The sequence below is a fragment of the Panthera leo genome, chromosome A3, assembly GCF_018350215.1.
Source record: "Panthera leo isolate Ple1 chromosome A3, P.leo_Ple1_pat1.1, whole genome shotgun sequence".
Taxonomy (NCBI): domain Eukaryota; kingdom Metazoa; phylum Chordata; class Mammalia; order Carnivora; family Felidae; genus Panthera; species Panthera leo.
This window is the reverse complement of record NC_056681.1, coordinates 1,797,048-1,816,325: the sequence shown is the minus strand read 5'-3', so window position 1 is coordinate 1,816,325 and position 19,278 is coordinate 1,797,048. Positions and strand designations below refer to the sequence as shown.

Here is a 19,278-nt window from a genome sequence, read left to right as displayed (position 1 = left end):
AGCCGAAGTTGGCGCTTAACAGACTGAACCACCCAGGTGCCCCCTTGGCCTTTATCGGTTCTTTCCAAAGCTTTTGCCTTAGTTTCCACGGGAACGCCTACCTCCTTCCTCTCGCACGGGAGTCTTCAACAGCTGCTGTGGTGCTTAATTCGTGGGTTTGTGGCGACCACCCTGGCGGACACGCTGCTGCCGGGAAGCCGGTGCGGGTGCGCCGGGGAGCGGCCCGCTAGCCCCGGCGGGGGGGCCGCACAGGAGCCGACGGCAGCCTTGCTCGAGCACTCGGCTGAGCTTCCACCGCTGGGTCCAGCGGTGCGGCAGACACTTCCGGAGGGCTGGGGAGGGTGTTGGGTCGTTCTCATGGCTCGGGTGTGTGTCCTCACAGGGCCTGCCCAGGGAGCCGCCTCGCAGTACTCCGGGTACCAGCAAGGACAAGGCCAGCAGTACGGAAGCTACAGGGCATCTCAGACGGGCCCGTCCGCCCAGCAGCAGCGGCCTTATGGCTACGAGCAGGCAAGATTTGGGGATGCCTTCAGACGCGCAGATCCGTCGTGTCTGTGGAAACGTGACAAAGGTTTCTCTTATGGTCGTGAGGAATAAGGAGAGGAAGGAATTGGCTGCCAGGGTCTCTTCCAGAATGTGAATTCTCTGATCCGCTAAGGCTTTTGCGAATTACTGTACGCATAGCATACCCTCACTCGGTCAGACACGGCTGGCCGAGTGGCTCTGCGTCAGGGTCCCAGCCCAAGTTTGCAGCCAGCCCTGCTGCTGACCAGTCCCCTGTGGGAGCTTGGCCCCTTGGGGGGGTCTTACTGGGGGCAGCTGGTAAGGGTGAGCCTCGCTGACCCTCTGATCTAAATCATTGGCCGCAGGCTTGGATGGACGGCCTTCAGAAAGCCAGGATCGTGTTGCCCGCCCGAGATCTAGACAGAGAGCTGTTTGCTTGCCTGCTTCCCATCCCTGTTTCCGTCCCTAGTCCTGGGTGTGGGCTGCGGGGCGCGGGGTGGGAGGTCTGTCTCAACTACGGAAGTGTAACACGTGTCTCGGTCTCTTACAGGGCCAGTATGGAAATTACCAGCAGTAAGGGACAAGCGTTCTTGGTAGAGCCTTGTGGTGGCATGTCCCCTGGGGATGGTTGGGCCGGTGGCAGTTCTGGTGAACTCTGACCTCTTGACTGCCCCTCCGCCCCACGCAGTGTCTGCATGTGAAGCGTGCACATTTCATCTGGGTACGATGCCAAGGGTGCACCGCTGGCGAGAGACGGCGCTTCGATGGTGTGACATATTCGGTGCTGTGTATAGTATTGTACGTCCATACGACGGGGAGGTTGTCTCTTTTGTCCCTCTCCCCCTTGATGTTTCTAGCTAGCTTTAGGGGTCCTGTTGTCACCAGAGTATTCTGTGCCCAGCGATGGGACACATCTATCAGATGCCATAGTCCACGTGTTCACATAAGCAGGCCTCGGGTCTGCTCCTCCTCACGCAGTTGTCGTAATGTGGGTTGTAAACTTGTCTTTCACTGGCCACACCGCAGCTGGACACGCGCGCACAGCCCCTGGGTGGCAGCCTCTCCCTGTGCCTCGATGGCGGGGGAGGGCATCTTCTGTGTTTTGGGTCAGTTTCTGGTACACGGCGGAAAGTGTAAACATGCTTCGTTTGGGGAGGCTGCGAATAGTCCTTTCCAGGCTCGTGTGCTCCCTGTGTCTCTCGCCAATTGTGTTTATCCAAAACGTTTTATGTTTTTGTATAAAGAATAAAGAGGGATCAACGAGTATATTCCAGATAAACGTACGATTAGCCTGACCCAGGGAAGGAAAGAGGGTAGTTCTTTAAAATGACCGGCCTTGGCCCTTATTTATCTGACGGTCAGTTCTGGGATTTGGATATTTGATATTGCCCTATTCTGAATTGAGAATTTAAAATATTTATACCAAAATTTCCAAACAGTTGGCAAGTATTTTCTTTTCTATTCTTTTCTTCCAGGACCTGCTTCTCCAGGTCTCTAAGCAAGTGTTCCTTTTCTTTTAGAGATATCTGAAATTCACACCTTATTTTCAGAAAGAACCCCACAAATTTGACTGTGTTCTTCCCAAGGAAAAGGATTTATATAGGGGAATTTGAGTAAATTTTACATTCCTAGAACATCAAATCCCATTTAAGTTCTCAAGCATTATAGACAGCTCACTTGGAAAAGCATAGTAAAAGGAAACCTTCTGTTTCACTAATTAGTAATACAAACATTCTGCCAGCTTTTACCTGGATAATAGTATCCACGTGAATACTTTAAAACCATATTTGGATAAATGCTGACATACTTCCAAGAACAACCAAGAAAATCCAAAAAAATATCCAATTCTTTCCATACCAGGCCTACTGAAGATGGTGTTTTTAAATTGATAAGTTTCGCATTTTAAAAGTCGACAACAGTCCTTCATCCGGAGGTGTTGAATGGCTTACAGTTTACAAGGCATTTTATGCTGTTTTTGTTTTGTTTTCTTTTGTTTCGTTGCTTGAATGAATCGTGACAGTCCACACTGGGAAATACGGAGGCAATTACTGCTCCCGTTTTACGGATGAAGAACTGAGGTGCAGATTAAAGATTGCCCCAGATGAGTACCAGTCCTGTTCTAGCATATTTTCCCCTCTTCTGTGGGGACAGAATCACACGTACATTGGGATAGGAGTGTCTCTTTTATAGGCATATGGGTTTTAAAAACTCTTAACGCTGGTAAGGGCTTAAAGATACGTACTCTATGAAATTACTGAAAGAGAGTTCTTAGTTGCTAAATGACACAGACATTAGTAATTTCATTTAGGGAGGTGTTTCCCTCGATTTTGTCCTGTTCTTTCCTGACGGTTTTCATAGAACTAATTTGCATACTCAATCGGGAACTAAAATTTCCCACTGAAAACGTGACACATTTTAGAGAACTGTGAAAGTGGTTCCGTTTTTATTCCTTGCCAATCTGCGAATATGCCTTTTATGTGTGTGTGTTTTTTTAAGTGCCGTGTTAATACTTTTTGAAAGGAAAGGACACTTACACTTATCCCAGAACTTCAATCTGAAATGTCTTACATTAAGAATTTCTTGAATGTTGTGTATATATTTTAAAAAGCACTTTGTGAAATAGTTTGTACATTTATTTCCTAATTTATACATGATTTGGGGTATTAATATATTTAATGATTAATGACGGAACGTTTATTTAATGTCTCGTCCGCTTTTATGTGCTGTTGTGGGGAAGAGGTGGTGCCAGCAGTTCTGTTTTTATTAAACGTATTACATCTTCTCTTCTGTAACATGTTTGCAAAGCTTAGGCTAAAGTGAGTTGTTCGTGCAGTGTGGTCGATGGTGCTTTGTTTTTTATGACTCCTTCCACAGAAGGCCAGTGACGATGCAAAGGACGCTTGGAACGTGACGCTCATTCTTCCTCCCAATTGTCCCCGAGCCACAGCAGGTCTCGGACCCGAGAGACGCCCGCAGCGTCCAGAAGTGCACGTGGACACGGCGGCACGCAGAACCTCACCCCCGTCAGAGTTTGCCTTGCAGCCACTGGCTGGTGGGGACCTGGGCTGCCGGAAGGTTCCGGGGGCGGGGGGCGGGGCAGCCTCAGGACCGCTGGGCTGCGAGGGCCCAAGCCTCAGGGCCGCCGGTGTTTGCGGGAACAGGTGGTCTGAGTGCGGGCGTCTGTTCAGAGCTGCACAGGAGGAAGATGCTTCTGTTCCCCTTTCGATTTGTTGCGCTGTTACTTCATTTCTAGTAACGGAACAGGTCAAATTCGTCTTATTTGTGAGCACGGTACATTTTCTGAAAAACATCCTATCAGTTCAGTTTTTTCCAGTCGGGAGTTCGGCGCGTATAAATTGCTTATGATTTGGTGTAATGTATGAATAAACTGGTTCTTCAAAACCACCCTAACAGGGCGGTTTCTCTCTGTGTTCGGACCCAGTGGACCAGCACCTGGTTGTGGTGGAGGGGCAGTGGGTAACTGCCGGGGGAGGCGGGTGTCTGTCTGACAGGGGAAACAGGCGTCTGACCCGGCTAGCTGGTGTCTGATGAGGGAGGCAAGTGTCTGTCCGGCAGGAGCGGCCCATGGCCGTTGGGGGCGGCAGGTGTCTGACAGGGGCGGCGGGTGTCTGACGGGGGAGGCTGGTGTCAGGTGGGGGAGGTGGATCTCTGATGCAGACTGCTGACGTCAGTTGGACGGGGCGATGGTGTCTGATGGGCAGCCAGTGTCTGAAGAGGGAGGCAGGCAGATGTCTGACCGGGGAAGCCAGTGCCTGATAGAGGCAGCGGGTGTCTGGTGGGGGAGGCAGGTCTCTGATGCAGACAGCCATCAGTTGGACGGGGTGGCAGTGTCTGATGGGGGCAGCCAGTGTCTGAAGAGGGAGGCGGATGTCTGACCGGGGAAGCCGGTGCCTGACGGGGGAGGCCGGTGTCTGACAGGACTGCCAGGTGTCACCGGGGGCGGGGCGTGGCTGTCGGGGGAGGCAGATGTCAGACGGGGGAGGCAGGGGTCTAACAGGAGCGGCCCGTGGCTGTCGGGGGAGGCAGGTGTCTGACGGGGGAGACGGGTCTCTGATGGGGGTGGCCGGCGTCTGAAGGCGGAGGCAGATGTCTGCATGACGGGGAAGACAGATGTCTGTCCGAAGGGGGCAGTCGGTGCCTGACGGAGGAGGCGGGTCTCTGATGGGGATGACCCGCGTCAGTCCGACGGGGCTCCGGGTGTCTGGCGCGGTGGCCGGGTGCCCGCCAGCCGGCGCCCCTCCAACCGCGACCCAGCCAACGCGGACGCCCAAGGACGCGGGCCGGAGTAGGTCCTATCTTCCGCTCACGCTCGCTGGGCAGGCCCTGCGCAGGCGCAGCCTGCCGGGGGCGGGTCCGGCCCCGGAAGTGATCTGCAGCCCGGGTCCGGGCCCCGGAAGTGACGTGTCCCGGAGCGGTGAGTGCGGGCGCGGGCGGGCGTCGGGGCGGCCCCGGGGACCGGGGCGCGGGGTCGGCGACGGCGGGCACGCCTTGTGAGAGCGGCCTTGGGTCCCGGGCGCCCCCGCGTCCTTCCGTGCGTGTCTGCGTAACCGCCGGGGACGCACGGCCGCGCGAAAGGGCGCGAGCGCTCACACGTCCTGCGAAACATTTCGGAGCGCGTGTAGACGGAGCGCTGCTGCAAACGCGGCTCCCTGCTCCGCTTTCCCGCGCCGGGCGCTCCCGGTGTGGCGGGTGTCTCTGCGGCCCCCGAGCGGGCGTGCTCCCGGGTCCGGGGCGGGCGGCACCGCCACGGCGCCGTCGAGGAGCGAACGTGTGCGGAGACCGTGCAGTCGGGACGCCGACCTGGAGCTGCGACGGTGGAGTTGCTTCTGCCCCTGGACCCAGAGGATTTAGTGGGGAGGGTGCCGCCACCAGAACCAGACGGGAGCGGCCCGGAACCAGCTTCCTCGACGGCAGGGAGAGCAAGTGCCTCCGGGCCGGCTCTGCAAACAGCACGCACGCTCTTAGGTGGTTGTAAGGAATGAATTTTGAAATTTCTGTGGAAGGTTTAGAAGAGGTTCCTGGCAAAGAATAACTTCTGCGCAGCAGTACAACTGAGCTTAACGCTTTATAGAGCGAAGTAATAGTGTCCAAGGCCCTGCTGGCTCGGTTGGTCGGTAGAGGATCCGACTCTTGATCTGGGGGTGGGGAGCCTACTTGAAGAAAAACAATAGTAAGTAATTTAAGAAACAAACTGGAGGGACGCCTGGGTGGCTCAGTCGGTTGAGCGTCCGACTTCGGCCCAGGTCATGATCTCAAGGCTCCTGGGTTCCAGCCCCACGTCGGGCTCTGTGCTGGTAGCTCAGAGCCTGGAGCCTGCTTCGGATTCCGTGTCTCCCTTTCTGTCTCTCCTCCTACCCTGCGGCGTGCGCGCTCTCTTTCTCTCTCAAAAGCAAATATTAAAAAAATAATAAAGTGGAGCCCTTGCCATGTGCTGAGTACCTTTCCAGCAATTGTAAAAGCCCCATCCTGTAATCATAACATCGGCTGGACTCTGGACCCTGGGTTTCATCACTGTCTGGCCTTTACCTGCTGAACGGGCCCGGTAGACATGCTCCCAGGAGGAATCTGAGCTCACTTCCTGAGTTCCCACAGTAGAGACCAGCACTCTCCAGAAGGACTCTCTGTAATAGTGGAAGTGTGATGTCCAGTATGGGGCCCGCTGACCACACGTGGCTGTCAGCACTTGAAATGTGCCTTGTGTAACTGAGGGACAGTATTTTTACATTTTTATTTATTTATTTTAAATGTTGTTTTTGAGAGAGAGAGCAAAGGAGGGGCAGAGACGGGGACAGAGGATCTGAAGCCGGTTCTGCGCCGTCAGCACGGAGCCCGATGCAGGACTTGAACTCACAAAGGGTGAGATCATGATCTGAGTCAAAGTCGGATGTGCAGCTGACCGAGCCACCCAGGTGCCCCGTTTTTAAATTTTTAACTAATTTAAATTGAATAGCCCCATGTGGTCGGCTCATTGGGCGGTGCAGGGATGGCATTAGAAGGAAAACAGCAAACAGCAGCGTGACACAAAGTTGAAATTGTTACTTATCGAGGGAAGCCCTGTCACTCAGGCATGCAATCAGCAGGCTTTTCCAACCGGTGCTGGAAGGGCCGGAAGGAGGAAGTAAGCCCAGTAGGCAAGATTCAGAGCGCAGCTCTCTGGCTGGCCCTGTAGCCGCTGACCTCTGCGACAGGTCTCCGGGTTTCGTGTCACTGGTGTCGGCCGGGGCTGGGTGCACGGTACAGCCCTGCAGTGGTACAGCCCTGCAGCGGTACAGCCCTGCAGCGGGCTTTGCCGTGGATGTGCTGGTAGCAATGCTGGAGGACTTGTCCCTTTACCAGTTTCCTCATTCCGCTGCTGCCACCTGACCACTCAGACCTCGGGTGAGCCACTTTCCCTCTTCATCTGCCAGTCGGGGGACTGAAAGTACTTTGCTTACAGAGGCCCAGATAAGGCGATCCTTAAAAATACTCAGCTCAGTATTTTGCAACGCGGTAGACGTCTTGAATATTGATAGTTACGCTTATTTCTAGGCACTTTTTATGTATGGCGCTACCGTGGCTGAGACTGTTTTCTTCATTTTCCAGTTGTTTGCCGCTAGTGTATGAGTACAATTGGTTTTTGTGCGTTAACCTTGTAATCTGCAAACTTGGTTAATCGTTTTATTAATTTTAGTCATTGTTTTATAGGTTTTCCTGGGACTCTCTGTGGAAACAATCATATCTTCTGCGCTGTCACCTCTCCTTTTTTGTTTTGTTTTCATTCTTTTTTTTTTTTTTTTTGGGACAGAGAGAGACAGAGCATGAACGGGGGAGGGGCAGAGAGAGAGGGAGACACAGAATCGGAAACAGGCTCCAGGCTCCGAGCCATCAGCCCAGAGCCTGACGTGGGGCTCGAACTCACGGACCGCGAGATCGTGACCTGGCTGAAGTCGGACGCTTAACCGACTGCGCCACCCAGGCGCCCCTTGTTTTCGTTCTTTATTGCAGCATTTGAAACACAGTGTTGCGTAGAAGTGGTGAGCATAGCGGCTTTTTCTCCATCGTGGGTAACAGTCCAGTCTTTCTCCATCCCGTGTGATGGCCACGTGGGCCAGATGCCCTTTTGTCAGCTTGGAGATGTACCCTCCCGTTCCTCATTTGCTGCAGCGTTTCCTTTTCCTGATCACACATGGCTGTTGACTTGGGTCAGGTGTGTGTGATTGCCAGTGGGAAGCGGGGGTGGGGTTGTAACTGCTAATAAAGCCTGTGTTCCAGGAGTCATCCCGCTTGGCCCTGGTACGCGGTAGGCTCAACTGGACCCTGTGTTGTTAGGGATTCTTTGTGTCTATGTTCATGAGGGATGTTGGACTGTAATTTTCTCTGTAATACGAGGCTTTGGTACTAGAGTTTCACTGGTCTTGTAAAATGAGTTAGGTAGTGATCTCACTTCCTTTTTCTGAGAAAGTTTCTGTAAGATTGCTGTTATGTCTTCCTTGAATGTTCTTTAGAATCTCCCAGTAAAATCGTCTGAGTCTAGAGTCTTTTGGGGGATGTTTCTTATGAGCAGTTTAACTTTTTTTAGTAGACACAGCTATTTAGATTTTCTACTTGTTGTATTAGTTGGGTGAGTTGCATTTTTCAAGAAATTGTCCATTTCATGTAAGTTGCTGAATTTGCTGGCAAAAACTTGTTCATAGCATTCTCTTACCCTTTTTGTATCTGGACAGTTGGTGCTGAGAACCCCTTTTAAATTCCTGACATTGGGGATCTGTGTTCACTCTTGATCAGTCTGATGAGAGCTTTGTTAGCACCATGAATCTTTTCAGTGTATCTTTTCAGTGGCTGTGGTGTTTTTCTGTCGTCTGCTAGGGTTTATTTCTACTCTTTATTATTTCCTTCCTTCCACTTTGCACTTTCTGGTTTCTTGATCTTAGCTGGTTTTAGATTGTTCTTCTTTGCCAGGGTGAGCACGCAGAGCCCCGAGGGTCCCCTGAACTGGGCATGTTGTGCTGTCCTTGCCATTCCTTTCAAAATGGAAGCGTGCCGTATAACTTCCGGGTAATCGGGGTTTCCTTAGTACTGTATGCTTACTGACTTCGGTCTTCTTGTAGCCAGAGAACACACCACACCCTCCGTGGTTTCCATCCTCTTGAATCAATGCTCGAAGCTTTGCGTCCCATCCGATGGTCTGTCTAGTGAGTGTTCCAGACGCCTGAAAATAGCGTCTGCTCTGCAGTCGTTGGATGAACTGCTCTGTGCATGTCAGATCGACCCTGTTGATAAGATGGCTCAGATTTTCTGCATCTTCGTCGCTGTTTTCGGTTGTTTGCTTGTTTTCTCTTCAGCTACTTTTTTTTATTTTTAAAATTCCCCGCGATGGCTGTGCAGCGGTCTGTTTCTCCCTTCAGTTCTTTCAGATTTTGCTTCATGTGTTTCGAAGTTGTCATTGTGCACATCTGTAGCTGCTCGGTGCCCTTGGGTCACTATCAGATGTCTTCCCTCGCGTCCGGTGATGCTGTTTCTGGACGTCTGTCTTACCTCAGTTACGCGTCTGGTTAGGTTAAACTAAGCTCTTCTATTGTTTATTTTCTGTGTGTCCTCTCTGCTTCCGTTAGCCCTGTTCTTCTGAACCGTTGGCGTGTTTTGAAGCGTCCCCTGTCCCTGTCGGTTGGCTCTTGGGCCGTCTCTGTGTTGCGTGTCAGCGGCTGCTCTGGGGGACACGGTGCACGTGCCCAGCCTGTCCTCGCCTGCTCGGCGCTGAGGCTGGTGCGGGCCGCTTGCCCCCCACGGTCCCTTTCATCTCCCCGCGATCTGACGCTGTCAGGTGGAGGACCTCTGCCTGCGTCGAAAACCCACTGGACGGTATTGTAAATAAGTCTTTCTTGCTGTGATCTTACGTGTCTAATCTCACCAGGAAAATTGGCAGTGCTTTTAAGTCATTTACCTTTTCTGTTGCTGCCTCCCGTTGCTGAAGATCTGGGTGTCCCTCTGGGGCCATTTTCCTTCACCTCGGGAACTCTCGAGCATCTCTTGCAGAGATGCTTTTTCACCGTCTGAGACCGTCTCGTTCCATCTCCCCTCCTGAAGGGCGTCCTTGCCGGGCCTGTGATGCTGGGCGGACAGCCCTTGTCTTAGAGATAGCACTCCAGGATGGCTTAACGCGGTGTGGGACCCTGGCTCTGGCCCTGGAAGAGAGAGAGAGCTGTTGGTGGAAAAACTGGTGCACTCCGAATGCCATCTGGAGTTTAACCCAAGTCGGGTTCTTAGTTTTGGCAAACGTATCCCGGTCACGTAAGACGCTAACGTTAGGGGAGACCGGCCAAGAGGTATATGGGAATATCTTTCACCTTTTTTTTGTAAGTCTAAAATCATTCCCAAATAAAAGTTCCTTGTAGAAACAGTATGCACTTACAGAAAGGTAACGGGAGGGTATCCCCGGGGCGGGGGGGATTGGGGTTCAGCCCAGCACGGGGGGTGGAGGAGGGGAGGGTTTGGCTGCTATGAGGATTGAGCCAGTGAACAAACATGTCCAGGACGCTGGAAGCGGGGACCTGGCAGTCAGAGAGTGGAGTTGTCGAGACAGAAAGAGGAGATGAGCGTGCGTCCTGCGGTGTGCAATTGGGCACGTAGGTGTGAATTCCTGGCTCGCTAGCTGTGGGTGGACAGGCGTAGCAGTGACGCACAGGCAGGTGTGTGGGTGTGCGTACCTCTGTCTGCCCTCCGGGTCCCCCCTGAGAGCCCGCAAGCTGCGAAACCCCAGCCTGCCCAGCGGGCACAGGGGCTTCTGAATCCCATTCTCCACTCACAGCAACTGGGGCTTCTTGAGTAAAGGCTGATCTCAAGGTCGTCTGGGGAGAATACGAAGTGAGCCCGGAACATTTTGTACCCAGAAGCAGGGAAGTCCTCAAAGATTGATGGGCCGCCACTGGCCAAACTGGGGACCGTTTGAACATGATAGATAGATATGTAGATAGATAAATAAATATGTAAATAGATCATAAATAAGTAAACGCATGCATATCCAAGTGTAGCTCACTAAAACAGAAAAGCACGAGCCCACGACGGTGAATAAATGGGGAGCTGATGAGGAGGGGGAAGCCGGCAGGGACCCCAGAGGGCTGGAGCTCAGAGTGCATCAGGAAAGGACCAAGGAGACCCGGCCCTCTGCGGGGCTTGTGTGACATTCTTGTCACGAGGGGAGGGGACGTCAGTCAGACGGGGGACACACACCTGCTGCAGGACACCTGGCCCGTGGCCTCGAAGCGTCACTGGCACGAGAGCCAAGGAGAGGCTGAGGAGCGTCCCAGGCTAGGGAGGCTGAAGGGAGGGCCGTGCGTGTGGCCGGAGGCCTGCTCGCGGGGGACGCCGGCTCCACGGGGGGGCACGCGTGGGGTGATCCGGGGCGTGGGGCGTCAGGTCGGCAGCTTCCCCGCAGGCGATTCAGGAAGGAAAGGGTCCTTCACCCCCGACTCTGCCTTTTCCATGACTGTGACAGTTTCCAAATGAGAAGCAAAACTCTTCAGTGCCTTGCTAGGAGAAGAATTCCCACAAAGAATGTATCCCTTCCCTGTGGAACCCGAATGTGGAGCTGGAGGCTCACGGGAGGGGCTTCTAAGGTCCAAGCAAATTCTGTCTCCTCTCCTGCTGTGTTATACACTTGGTGGCTTTCTAATTTTTTTTTTTTTTTTTTAATATTTATTTAGTTTTGAGACCGAGAGTGAGCAGGGGAGGGGCAGAGAGAGAGGAAGACACAGAATCCCAAGCAGGCTCCAGGCTCTGAGCTGTCAGCACAGAGCCTGACGCGGGGCTAGAACCCACGAGCTGTGAGATCATGACCTGAGCTGAAGTCGGATGCTTAACCGACTGAGCCCCCCAGGCGCCCCTCTAATTATATTTTAAACATTACGTGTACGTTTCTTTTCCTATTTGCGTGTATATTTCATACTTAGAAACGGGAGGGAAACTTTCTGAGTTTTCTTTTACGTGGCACACGTGTGCCCACGCATCAGGGACATCTGAGAGTGGGTGGGTATCAGGCCCTCACAGCAAAGGGAGAAGGGGCTGTCACCCCTAGAGTGCCAGGTCCCAGGCTGCCTCACATGTGGCCTTGGCACCTACAGATGTGTGGGCACTGGTAAGGGTGTGAGCAGCCCCCAGTTAGGGACAGGTGTCTCACACTGAGCACGAACGTGGGCGGCCTGTTCACGGGGATTAACTCGGCCTGTCCTGCCAGCCCCGTCCCATTGACAGATGCACAGAGTGAGGCCGCACAGGGAAGAGTGCTTCCGGGTCCACACTGGGGACAAGGGGCAGAGGGGACATTTGCTTCCAGTCTGGGGGCATAACCACCGCGCTCCATAGCCCGTATTCTCACTGGTCCAGTTTGGCTATTTTTGTACTGCACAGGATAACCCACTAATATTTGAGTAATTGAGTGTTTTAATATATTTTTTAATATTTATTTTGAGAGGGTGCACACACAAGTGGGGAAGGGGCAGGAAGAGAGAGTCCCAAGCAGACCCCGTGCTGACGTAGGGCTCGATCCCACAAACCGTGACACTGTGACCTGAGCTGAAATCAACTGACTGAGGCACCCAGGCCCCCCTGGGTGTTTTAAGAACTTTTTATTTGAGGCTCGGGTTTTCTTCTTAATGTTCTCACTGAGCAGATATTTGATAACCTGTAGAGGAGTGCATCCAGTGCTGCGGGAGGTTTAACGATTTAAATCCTTTGTACACACATCTTGCTCCCAAGTAAGACAGAGGCTGAGAAGGGCAGGTGACCCTTCCTGGCTCGGAGCTGAGAGTGGTGATGGAAGACAGTCCTGTTAATGAGTTTGTTTACGTGTTTCAAAACCACATGTGGAGATACTGCCGTGCACAGGCCTTTTCTTTAGTTTCAGTTTGCAGGGTTGTGGGTTTTGTTTTTTTTTTTTAAGTTTATTTATTTTGAGAGAGAGAGTCCCAAGCAGGCTCCGCTCTGTCCGCGCAGAACCCGACTTGGGGCTCCATCCCACAAGTATGAGACCATGACCGAAATCAAGAGTCAGATGCTTAACCGACTGAGCCACCCGGGCGCCCCTCGGTTTGCAGGTTTAAACCAGGCGTCTGATTTTGCCAATTTGATTTTTGTTAAGGAGCCATGGTGCCTTCGAGGCTTCTCTCAGTAGGACCGCGGACCGTGTTTGGGGGCGTGGGGCGCTGGACTCGGGTCGCGCCCGGCCAGCTCCCGTGGCACGCTCCCCCCAGGCTGCTCTCGGCCAGCTGTGTGGACCTCTCCAAGCACCAGGAGCCCCCCGGAAAGAAACCGCTCTCCGAGAAGAAGCTGGTGAGATTTCTGACCTTGAAGGAGGTTGCCTGCAGTTCCCTCTCTCAGAAGCAAGGCACACTGTTTTGAGATCTCATTTTCCTGTTCATTCATTCTGATGTGTGTGATGCTACACATGTGGCATCTTGAATGCGATGAGATGGAAAGAAGGTCTGTGTGCCGAGTCCTGTGCTCGTGGAAACTGCGAAGAGCGGGGAAGGCGCGTGGGTGCCGCCAGAGCGCCGTGCTCCTTCCCTGCAGCCGGGAGGGAGGGTGCACACTAGCAGGTGAGGGGCAGAGAGAGGGAGAGAGAATTCCAGGCAGGCCAGCACGGAGCCCGACGTGGGGCTCAAACTCCCCCACCGTGAGCTCAATACCTGAGCCGAAGTCAAGAGTCGGACGCTCCACAGACTGGGCCCCCAGGCGCCCCTGGGACGTGTGTACTAGGTACGTTCTTAAGTATGTACGAGTCGTTCTTCATTTAAAACCTCTGTGGGGGGAAGGGGCCTGCCTTTAGCTTTATACTTCTTTAAGCCTTACCTGGTTTTTGTTCTAAATTCACCAAGACCTACTAAGAACGTGAATGACCTTTGATTAAATTTAAGCAGATAGGTGCTTCCGACCCTATCTATCATTCCTCCTAAATGGATGTGGGCAGATAAGCATCACCTGGGCCAAGAGTGTTTTCTGTGGACAACTTACCACGTGCCTCAGCTTTGCATGGTCTTAGCTGAACGTACAAATTGAATCTAAGTTTTATTTTCCCTAGAACGTTCATCAGTTGTGCTTTTTTCCCATCACGTTGATCTTGATTATGTTGGCCTACAGCAAAGTTTTTGAAATAGTAATTCATGGTTTTTCCACGTGGTGGTGCCAGAGAATCTTAAAATACTTGGGTATTAAAAAAAAAAAAAAGATCTGCTTATGCAGTAGTGGACAGAAATGCACATGCCCTGGGTCCTGGTGGAGGGGCCTTGTGGATGGCCGCGTCCACCTGCATACGCGTGCAGGAGGGCGGCGGGTTCCCCGCTAGCGGGACACTGGCACTGTGCCCTGGCACCTCGGAGAACTGGCCAGGATGAGCTCATGTTTATCAAATGTGAACCTAGTTAGTTCTAGTTCTTCTCCTAGATTGTGCCTCCTTTAGGGGCCTAGAGCAACACTTACTCTCAGGTGAGGAGTTCTGTCTGTATTGCTACATTTAAACCTAAGCCCTCTTCAGGGGCGCCTGGGTGGCTCAGTCGGTCAAGTGTCCGACATCAGCTCACGCCATGATCTTGCAGTCCTTGAGTTCGAGCCCCGCATCGGGCTCTGTGCTGACGGCCTGGAGCCTGCTTCAGATTCTGTGTCTCCCTCTCTCTCTTTCTCCCCCGCTCGCACTCTGTCTCTGTCTGTCTCTCTCTCTCAAAAATAAAGATTTTTTTTTTAAAAATTAAAAAATAAATAAACAAACATAAGCCCTTTTCAGTTGGGCTGCAGAAAACATTCTTTCTTTAAAGTTAGAAGCCTGGTAATCCACCAAGGACTCTCGCATTCATTATGGTGTCTTTCCATTAGTAAAGACCTATTATTTCAGTAACGTGTTTCTATTTGAAAAAACATGGAAAGATGCTTTGTTTAAGGAATGTTCTCTAAACAACTCTCATTTTTTTTAGTTTGGGAATGTTGACTTCGTTATCCAACTGAGTTCCGTGCTGACCACTTTTTACATGTGCCTTGTTGACTGACGTGGGCCTACAAGTAGTAGGGGCTCGTGGGAACCTTTTCCTATTTTTGCACTGGAGGCGAGATTAGTAACCTTAGCGTCATTTACCTCTAGTCTTAAAACCTGTCATAGATACAAAAGGCACATTCCACATGGCTGCCTGGTCCTCGCGAGGATCGCGGAGGGAGTAACGAGTGGGCTCGCTGTGCTCTCTGCAGAAGAGGCATTTTGTGGACCATCGCCGAGTGCTCGTCCGAGGGGGATGTGGAGGCGACGGGGTGAGCTGTTTCCACAGTGAGCCCCGGAAGGAGTTCGGAGGCCCCGACGGTGGTGATGGAGGTGACGGTGGTCATGTCATCCTGAAAGGCACGTGTCCCCGGGGGCCGTGTGGGAAGGATCGGGGTGTCTGCTCCTCTTTGGGGTGGAGCGTCTCCAGCTTCTTATCCGCGTGGGAATTTGAATTCAAATGTTGACGTATGGACATCATTTTTATTAAATTATATGTTTGTTCGTACTTAATGCCCCTGAACCAACTTCAGTGGTGGGTTTTTCTAAATTTGAGGAGTACAAAGTGCGTTTACTCTCAGGGAGTGTAACGTTCTAGTCCAGCACGTAACAACAAGGTCGGTGTTGCTGTCTCGGTACGTGCCGGAAGGCTGTGGACTACGTTGACCACATTGTGGGGCTCGAGCTCATGAACCCTTGAGATCGTGACCTGAGCCGATACCAAGGGTCAGACACTTAACTGACGGAGCCGCCCAGGCAAACCCGGAAGTGGAACTATTTTTACATTGATGATGGTATTATAGGTGAGTTTGAATTTTCAGAAATTGTATTTTTTTGAAAGGAAGTGAGAATTTAGCTTTTTAAAATGTCACATTGCCGGGCGCCTGGGTGGCTCAGTCGGTTGGGCGTCCAACTTCGGCTCAGGTCATGATCTCACGGTTCGTGAGTTCAAGCCCTACATCGGGCTCCGTGCTGACAGCTCAGAGCCTGGAGCCTGCTTCCGATTCTGTGTCTCTGTCTCTCTCTGCCCCTCCCCTGCTTGCACTCTGTCTCTCAAAAAGAAATGTTTAAAAAAAAAAATTAAAATATCCCATTGCTCGCTCGGTAACTTGTGCCATGACTTCGTTCCATGTTTCTGTGCGCGAGCATTTTTAATGTCCTTAAACCCAACCAGAGGAAGTGGACAGTGTGCACAGAATTCTGCTTTTAAGCCAACAATGGTGAAGGTCGTTGCTCTAACTTGTAGCTGACCAGCAAGTCAAGTCGCTGTCCTCTGTGTTGTCGCGGTACCAGGGTTTCCATGGGCAAGCCGGCGGCCGGAAGAACTGCTCCGGGCGAGGCGGCGCTGTCCTCTACATCCGGGTAAGCCTGTCGTGGCCTCAGGGGGTGCCTCACAGGGGTCCCCTTGGCTCGGACACACAGCTGTCCGAGACCGAGACTTGGTCCTAATTTTATCCCACACGTGTGTATGACCCGTTTTCAAAAATCACAAAATAATTGTATTTAAAAAGCGGGACTCCAGGGGCGCCTGGGTGGCTCAGTCGGTTGAGCGGCCGACTTCGGCTCAGGTCATGATCTCACAGTCCATGAGTTCGAGCCCCGTGTCAGGCTCTGTGCTAACAGCTCGGAGCCTGGAGCCTGTTTTGGATTCTGTGTCTCCCTCTCTCTGACCCTCCCCCGTTCATGCTCTGTCTCTCTCTGTCTCAAAAATAAATAAACGTTAAAAAAATTTTTTTTTTTTTTTTTTTTTTTTTTTTTTTTTTTTTAATAAAAAGCGGGACTCCAGGGGTCCGCTCTTCCTCTGTCCTGACCCTCTCAGGCCATCTCTCTCTCAGATTATCCCAGTGTTTTCCAGATGCTTCCATCCACCCTAATGTTTTAGAAACACTGTTTGAAGAAGCTATCTGAATGCCATGCAGGGATTATGACAGCCCCATAAAGTCCCTGTGAAGGTTGGGACCTTTCTCTTGGTGCTTCGTAGCTCTGTGAAGGGGGACCTAGTGGTGCCCCCTCCCTCTGCTACACCCCCCTCTTCTAGACACGGACAGATGCATGGGGTCTGGTCCACTCACGTGTCTGCCCTCCAGCCCCGCAAGTGCTTCATTATTTTCAGGTCCCTGTGGGCACCTTAGTGAAGGAGGGCAGTGAAGTCGTGGCTGACCTGTCCTGCCCGGGCGCGGAGTACGTCGCCGCTCGGGGAGGTGCGGGAGGAAAAGGCAACCGCTTTTTCCTGGCCAATGACAACCGTGCACCGGTGACCTGTACCCCCGGGCAGCCCGGTCAGGAACGTGTCCTCTTCCTGGAGCTCAAGACGGTGGCCCACGCCGGGATGGTGAGTATCGTGTGGGGCCCCAAGCAGGAGGAGGGGGTGTGGGCACTGCCGACCGATAGACGCTCTGTCCCCGGTGCTGCCACAGGCACCCCGCGGTGACACCCCATCTCTGCCTCTCTTCCAGGTTGGGTTCCCCAATGCCGGGAAGTCCTCGCTTCTCCGGGCCATTTCGAACGCGAGGCCTGCCGTGGCGTCCTACCCGTTCACCACCTTAAAGCCCCACGTTGGGATTGTTCGCTGTGACGATCACCAACAGATAGCAGGTGGAACTTCATAGTCCTCTCCGAGGTTGGGTGTAGACAGTGTCCTTCGGAGCCGTGCTTCTGTCGGCCTTCAGAGCCGCCCCCCCAGATGCGGCCTTGCTGCAGCCCCCGTCGAAGTGCTCTCGGGAGTCGTGTGCTCCTTTCGGGCCCGAGGAAGGCCTGCCTCCCCCCCTCAGCACTTGTCGCGGAGGTGACACGTGACCTCAGAGCTTTCCCCGTGCCATTTCGAGGGAAGAAAACTTTTTCCCCGGGAGGGAAGGTACCCGTTAAAAGCAGTGAGCCTGCCGCACACGTTACTTGTATAGCACTTTGCGTTTGCAGAGTGCTCTATAATAATTTCTGTCGGCAATCCAGTTCCTAACAGTTTACAGGAGGCCGTTTTCCCCTTTTCTGAATCATTTTTACAGCCAGAGGCTGGCTTGTGTTCACTGTTCCTTACCGGGCAGGCCCCCCCCCCCCGCCCCCCCCCCCCCCCCCCCCCCCGCATACCTCAGCCTCTGGCAGCTCAGAGCCACGGTGCCCGGGACGGCAGCCGGCCCGATGGGTCGCTCCGGCGGGAAATCCGGCGGCATCCGTGTCCGGGGTTCCGCAGGCAGCCCCCCTGCTCTGTCTCCCCCTGCAGTGGCGGACATCCCGGGCATCGTCCGGGGCGCGCACCGGAACAGGGGCCTGGGGAGCGCCTTCCTCAGGCACATCGAGCGCTGCCGCCTCCTCCTGTTCGTGGTGGATCTCTCGGAGCCAGAGCCGTGGACTCAGCTCGAGGACCTGAAGTGGGAGCTGGAGCGGCACGAGGCCGGCCTGTCCCGGCGACCCCACGTGGTCGTGGCAAATAAGGTCGACCTCCCCGAGGCCAGGGCTGCCGTGCCCCGGCTGCGGGCGCGCCTGGGCCCGAGCGCCGTCGCCCTGTCGGCGGCCACCGGGGAGAACGTGGAGGCGCTGCTGCTGCGTCTGCAGGAGCTGCACCGCCAGCACGTGGCCACCGAGCTGCAGCGCGGCCGCCAGCCGCTCAGGTGGTAGCCCCCCCCCCCGCCCCCCGCCCCCCGCCCCCCGCTCGGCGCGGAGACGAGTCGCTTACGAAGATCGGCAGCGTGGGTGCCGCGCCCTCCGCCGCCAGCCGGGGCTCCCCCTCCGGCAGACTCCGCGCCTCCCGTACCCGCCGGCGGGCGGAGGGGGTCTCGTCCGTGTCGCTCGGCGCCCTCATCGGCGAGGGCCCCGCGGCCGTCACATGCGGCCGAGCGGCCCGGACTTGGATGAGCCGAGCGGGAGGCGCGGGCCCAGGAGCCCCCACACCGGAACCGTCAGTGCCGGCAGCCGCCCCCGAGGCCCGCACGCCCTAGGAGGGGACAGGAGGGCGCGGGGACCGGGTGCGCCCGCAGGCGCGAGGCTCTTCTCGAATGCCCCCGTCTGAGAGAAGCAGGAAGGGCGACGCCTCCCCGGTTGTTCCCAGACGGAGCTGCGCTGCGCGGAGCCGCTTGCGTCACGACTCAATGCACCCAATATCCGACCCGGGGACGGCTGGCTCCCGGCCGCGTGCGGCTTATTAACTCAGGGCGCAGACTTGTGCCCCCCCCCAGATAAAGTCCGACGCTGGGGGCACGGCCCTGAGGGCCCTTTAGGGACAAAGTGGATGGGGAGCGGGGGGCCCTGGATCCTGTGGGGACTAGCCACGGGGGTCCCCGCTGCTGGGCGCTGGGGGGCTGGGTGCCGGGCGTCCCCTCAGATGATAAACTTGACCTGAGCCCTCAGGAACAGCTCCGTTCTGAACTACCGTCACATCTGCGCTGGAACCAGAGTCCTTTGCCTGCAGCTTTATTTTAATGTCTGATAATTTCCGAGGTCCTTGTGTTCTGGAAACACAGATGGGTTTTGCGATCTCTTTGCTCTCTCTGGGGCCACCACAAAGGCTTTGGTAGAGTGGCATTAATTATCGTGGCCTTTCATCTCTGGCTGGGCCCCGGCACGCGGTACTCTGCACAGGGGCTACACTGGCTGCCTCCCCGCTTCTGCCCTGCTCTCGGCCGGGCCCCCGGCAGCCTCAGGGCCTGACCCAGAAGACGCTCTGATAAATATTTATGGAACGAAGAAAGGAATGGTGTCTGATAGGTACATTTCAGTTTCTTTTAGTTTGAAAATATCTTGAGGGGCTCCTGGGTGGCTCGATGGGT

General features: G+C 54.1%; 2 protein-coding genes across 8 annotated transcripts in view; both read left to right on the top strand.

Moving 5' to 3' along the window:
- Positions 1 to 3,915, top strand: part of SS18L1 (SS18L1 subunit of BAF chromatin remodeling complex) — a 31,243-nt gene extending 27,328 nt beyond the window's left edge. For 2 of the 5 annotated variants that reach the window (XM_042930486.1, XM_042930483.1), the window contains 2 exons: positions 383 to 510; positions 1,055 to 3,915. In XM_042930486.1, the coding sequence (XP_042786420.1) occupies positions 383 to 510; positions 1,055 to 1,081 (155 nt within the window). In that variant the 3' untranslated portion in view covers positions 1,082 to 3,915. Of the gene's footprint in view, positions 1 to 382; positions 610 to 1,054 lie in introns of those variants that run through there. The other 3 variants (XM_042930482.1, XM_042930484.1, XM_042930477.1) reach the window with 3 other exon arrangements.
- Positions 3,916 to 4,523: 608 nt separating this feature from the next.
- Positions 4,524 to 18,134, top strand: MTG2 (mitochondrial ribosome associated GTPase 2). 3 transcript variants are annotated; one of them, XM_042930488.1, is made up of 7 exons: positions 4,524 to 5,490; positions 12,638 to 12,828; positions 14,731 to 14,878; positions 15,765 to 15,880; positions 16,632 to 16,850; positions 16,975 to 17,113; positions 17,736 to 18,134. In XM_042930488.1, the coding sequence occupies exons 2-7, from the start codon at positions 12,643 to 12,645 to the stop codon at positions 18,128 to 18,130; spliced, it is 1,203 nt and encodes a 400-aa protein (XP_042786422.1). In that variant the 5' UTR covers positions 4,524 to 5,490; positions 12,638 to 12,642; the 3' UTR covers positions 18,131 to 18,134. The 3 variants fall into 3 exon arrangements, with proteins under 3 accessions (XP_042786422.1, XP_042786424.1, XP_042786423.1); XM_042930490.1 differs by lacking the exon at positions 4,524 to 5,490 and adding an exon at positions 5,681 to 5,695; XM_042930489.1 differs by lacking the exon at positions 4,524 to 5,490 and adding an exon at positions 6,351 to 6,381.
- Positions 18,135 to 19,278: the final 1,144 nt, after the last annotated feature.

What these genes read in the sequence shown, in the direction of transcription:
- MTG2 (XM_042930488.1), top strand. Translation starts at nt 12,643, where the DNA reads ATGGTGCCTTCGAGGCTTCTCTCAGTAGGACCGCGGACCGTGTTTGGG. An exon ending in TGGTCATGTCATCCTGAAAG is followed by an intron (nt 14,879 to 15,764) that starts GCACGTGTCCCC and finishes TCTAACTTGTAG; the next exon opens with CTGACCAGCAAGTCAAGTCG. An exon ending in CGGTGGCCCACGCCGGGATG is followed by an intron (nt 16,851 to 16,974) that starts GTGAGTATCGTG and finishes CCTCTCTTCCAG; the next exon opens with GTTGGGTTCCCCAATGCCGG.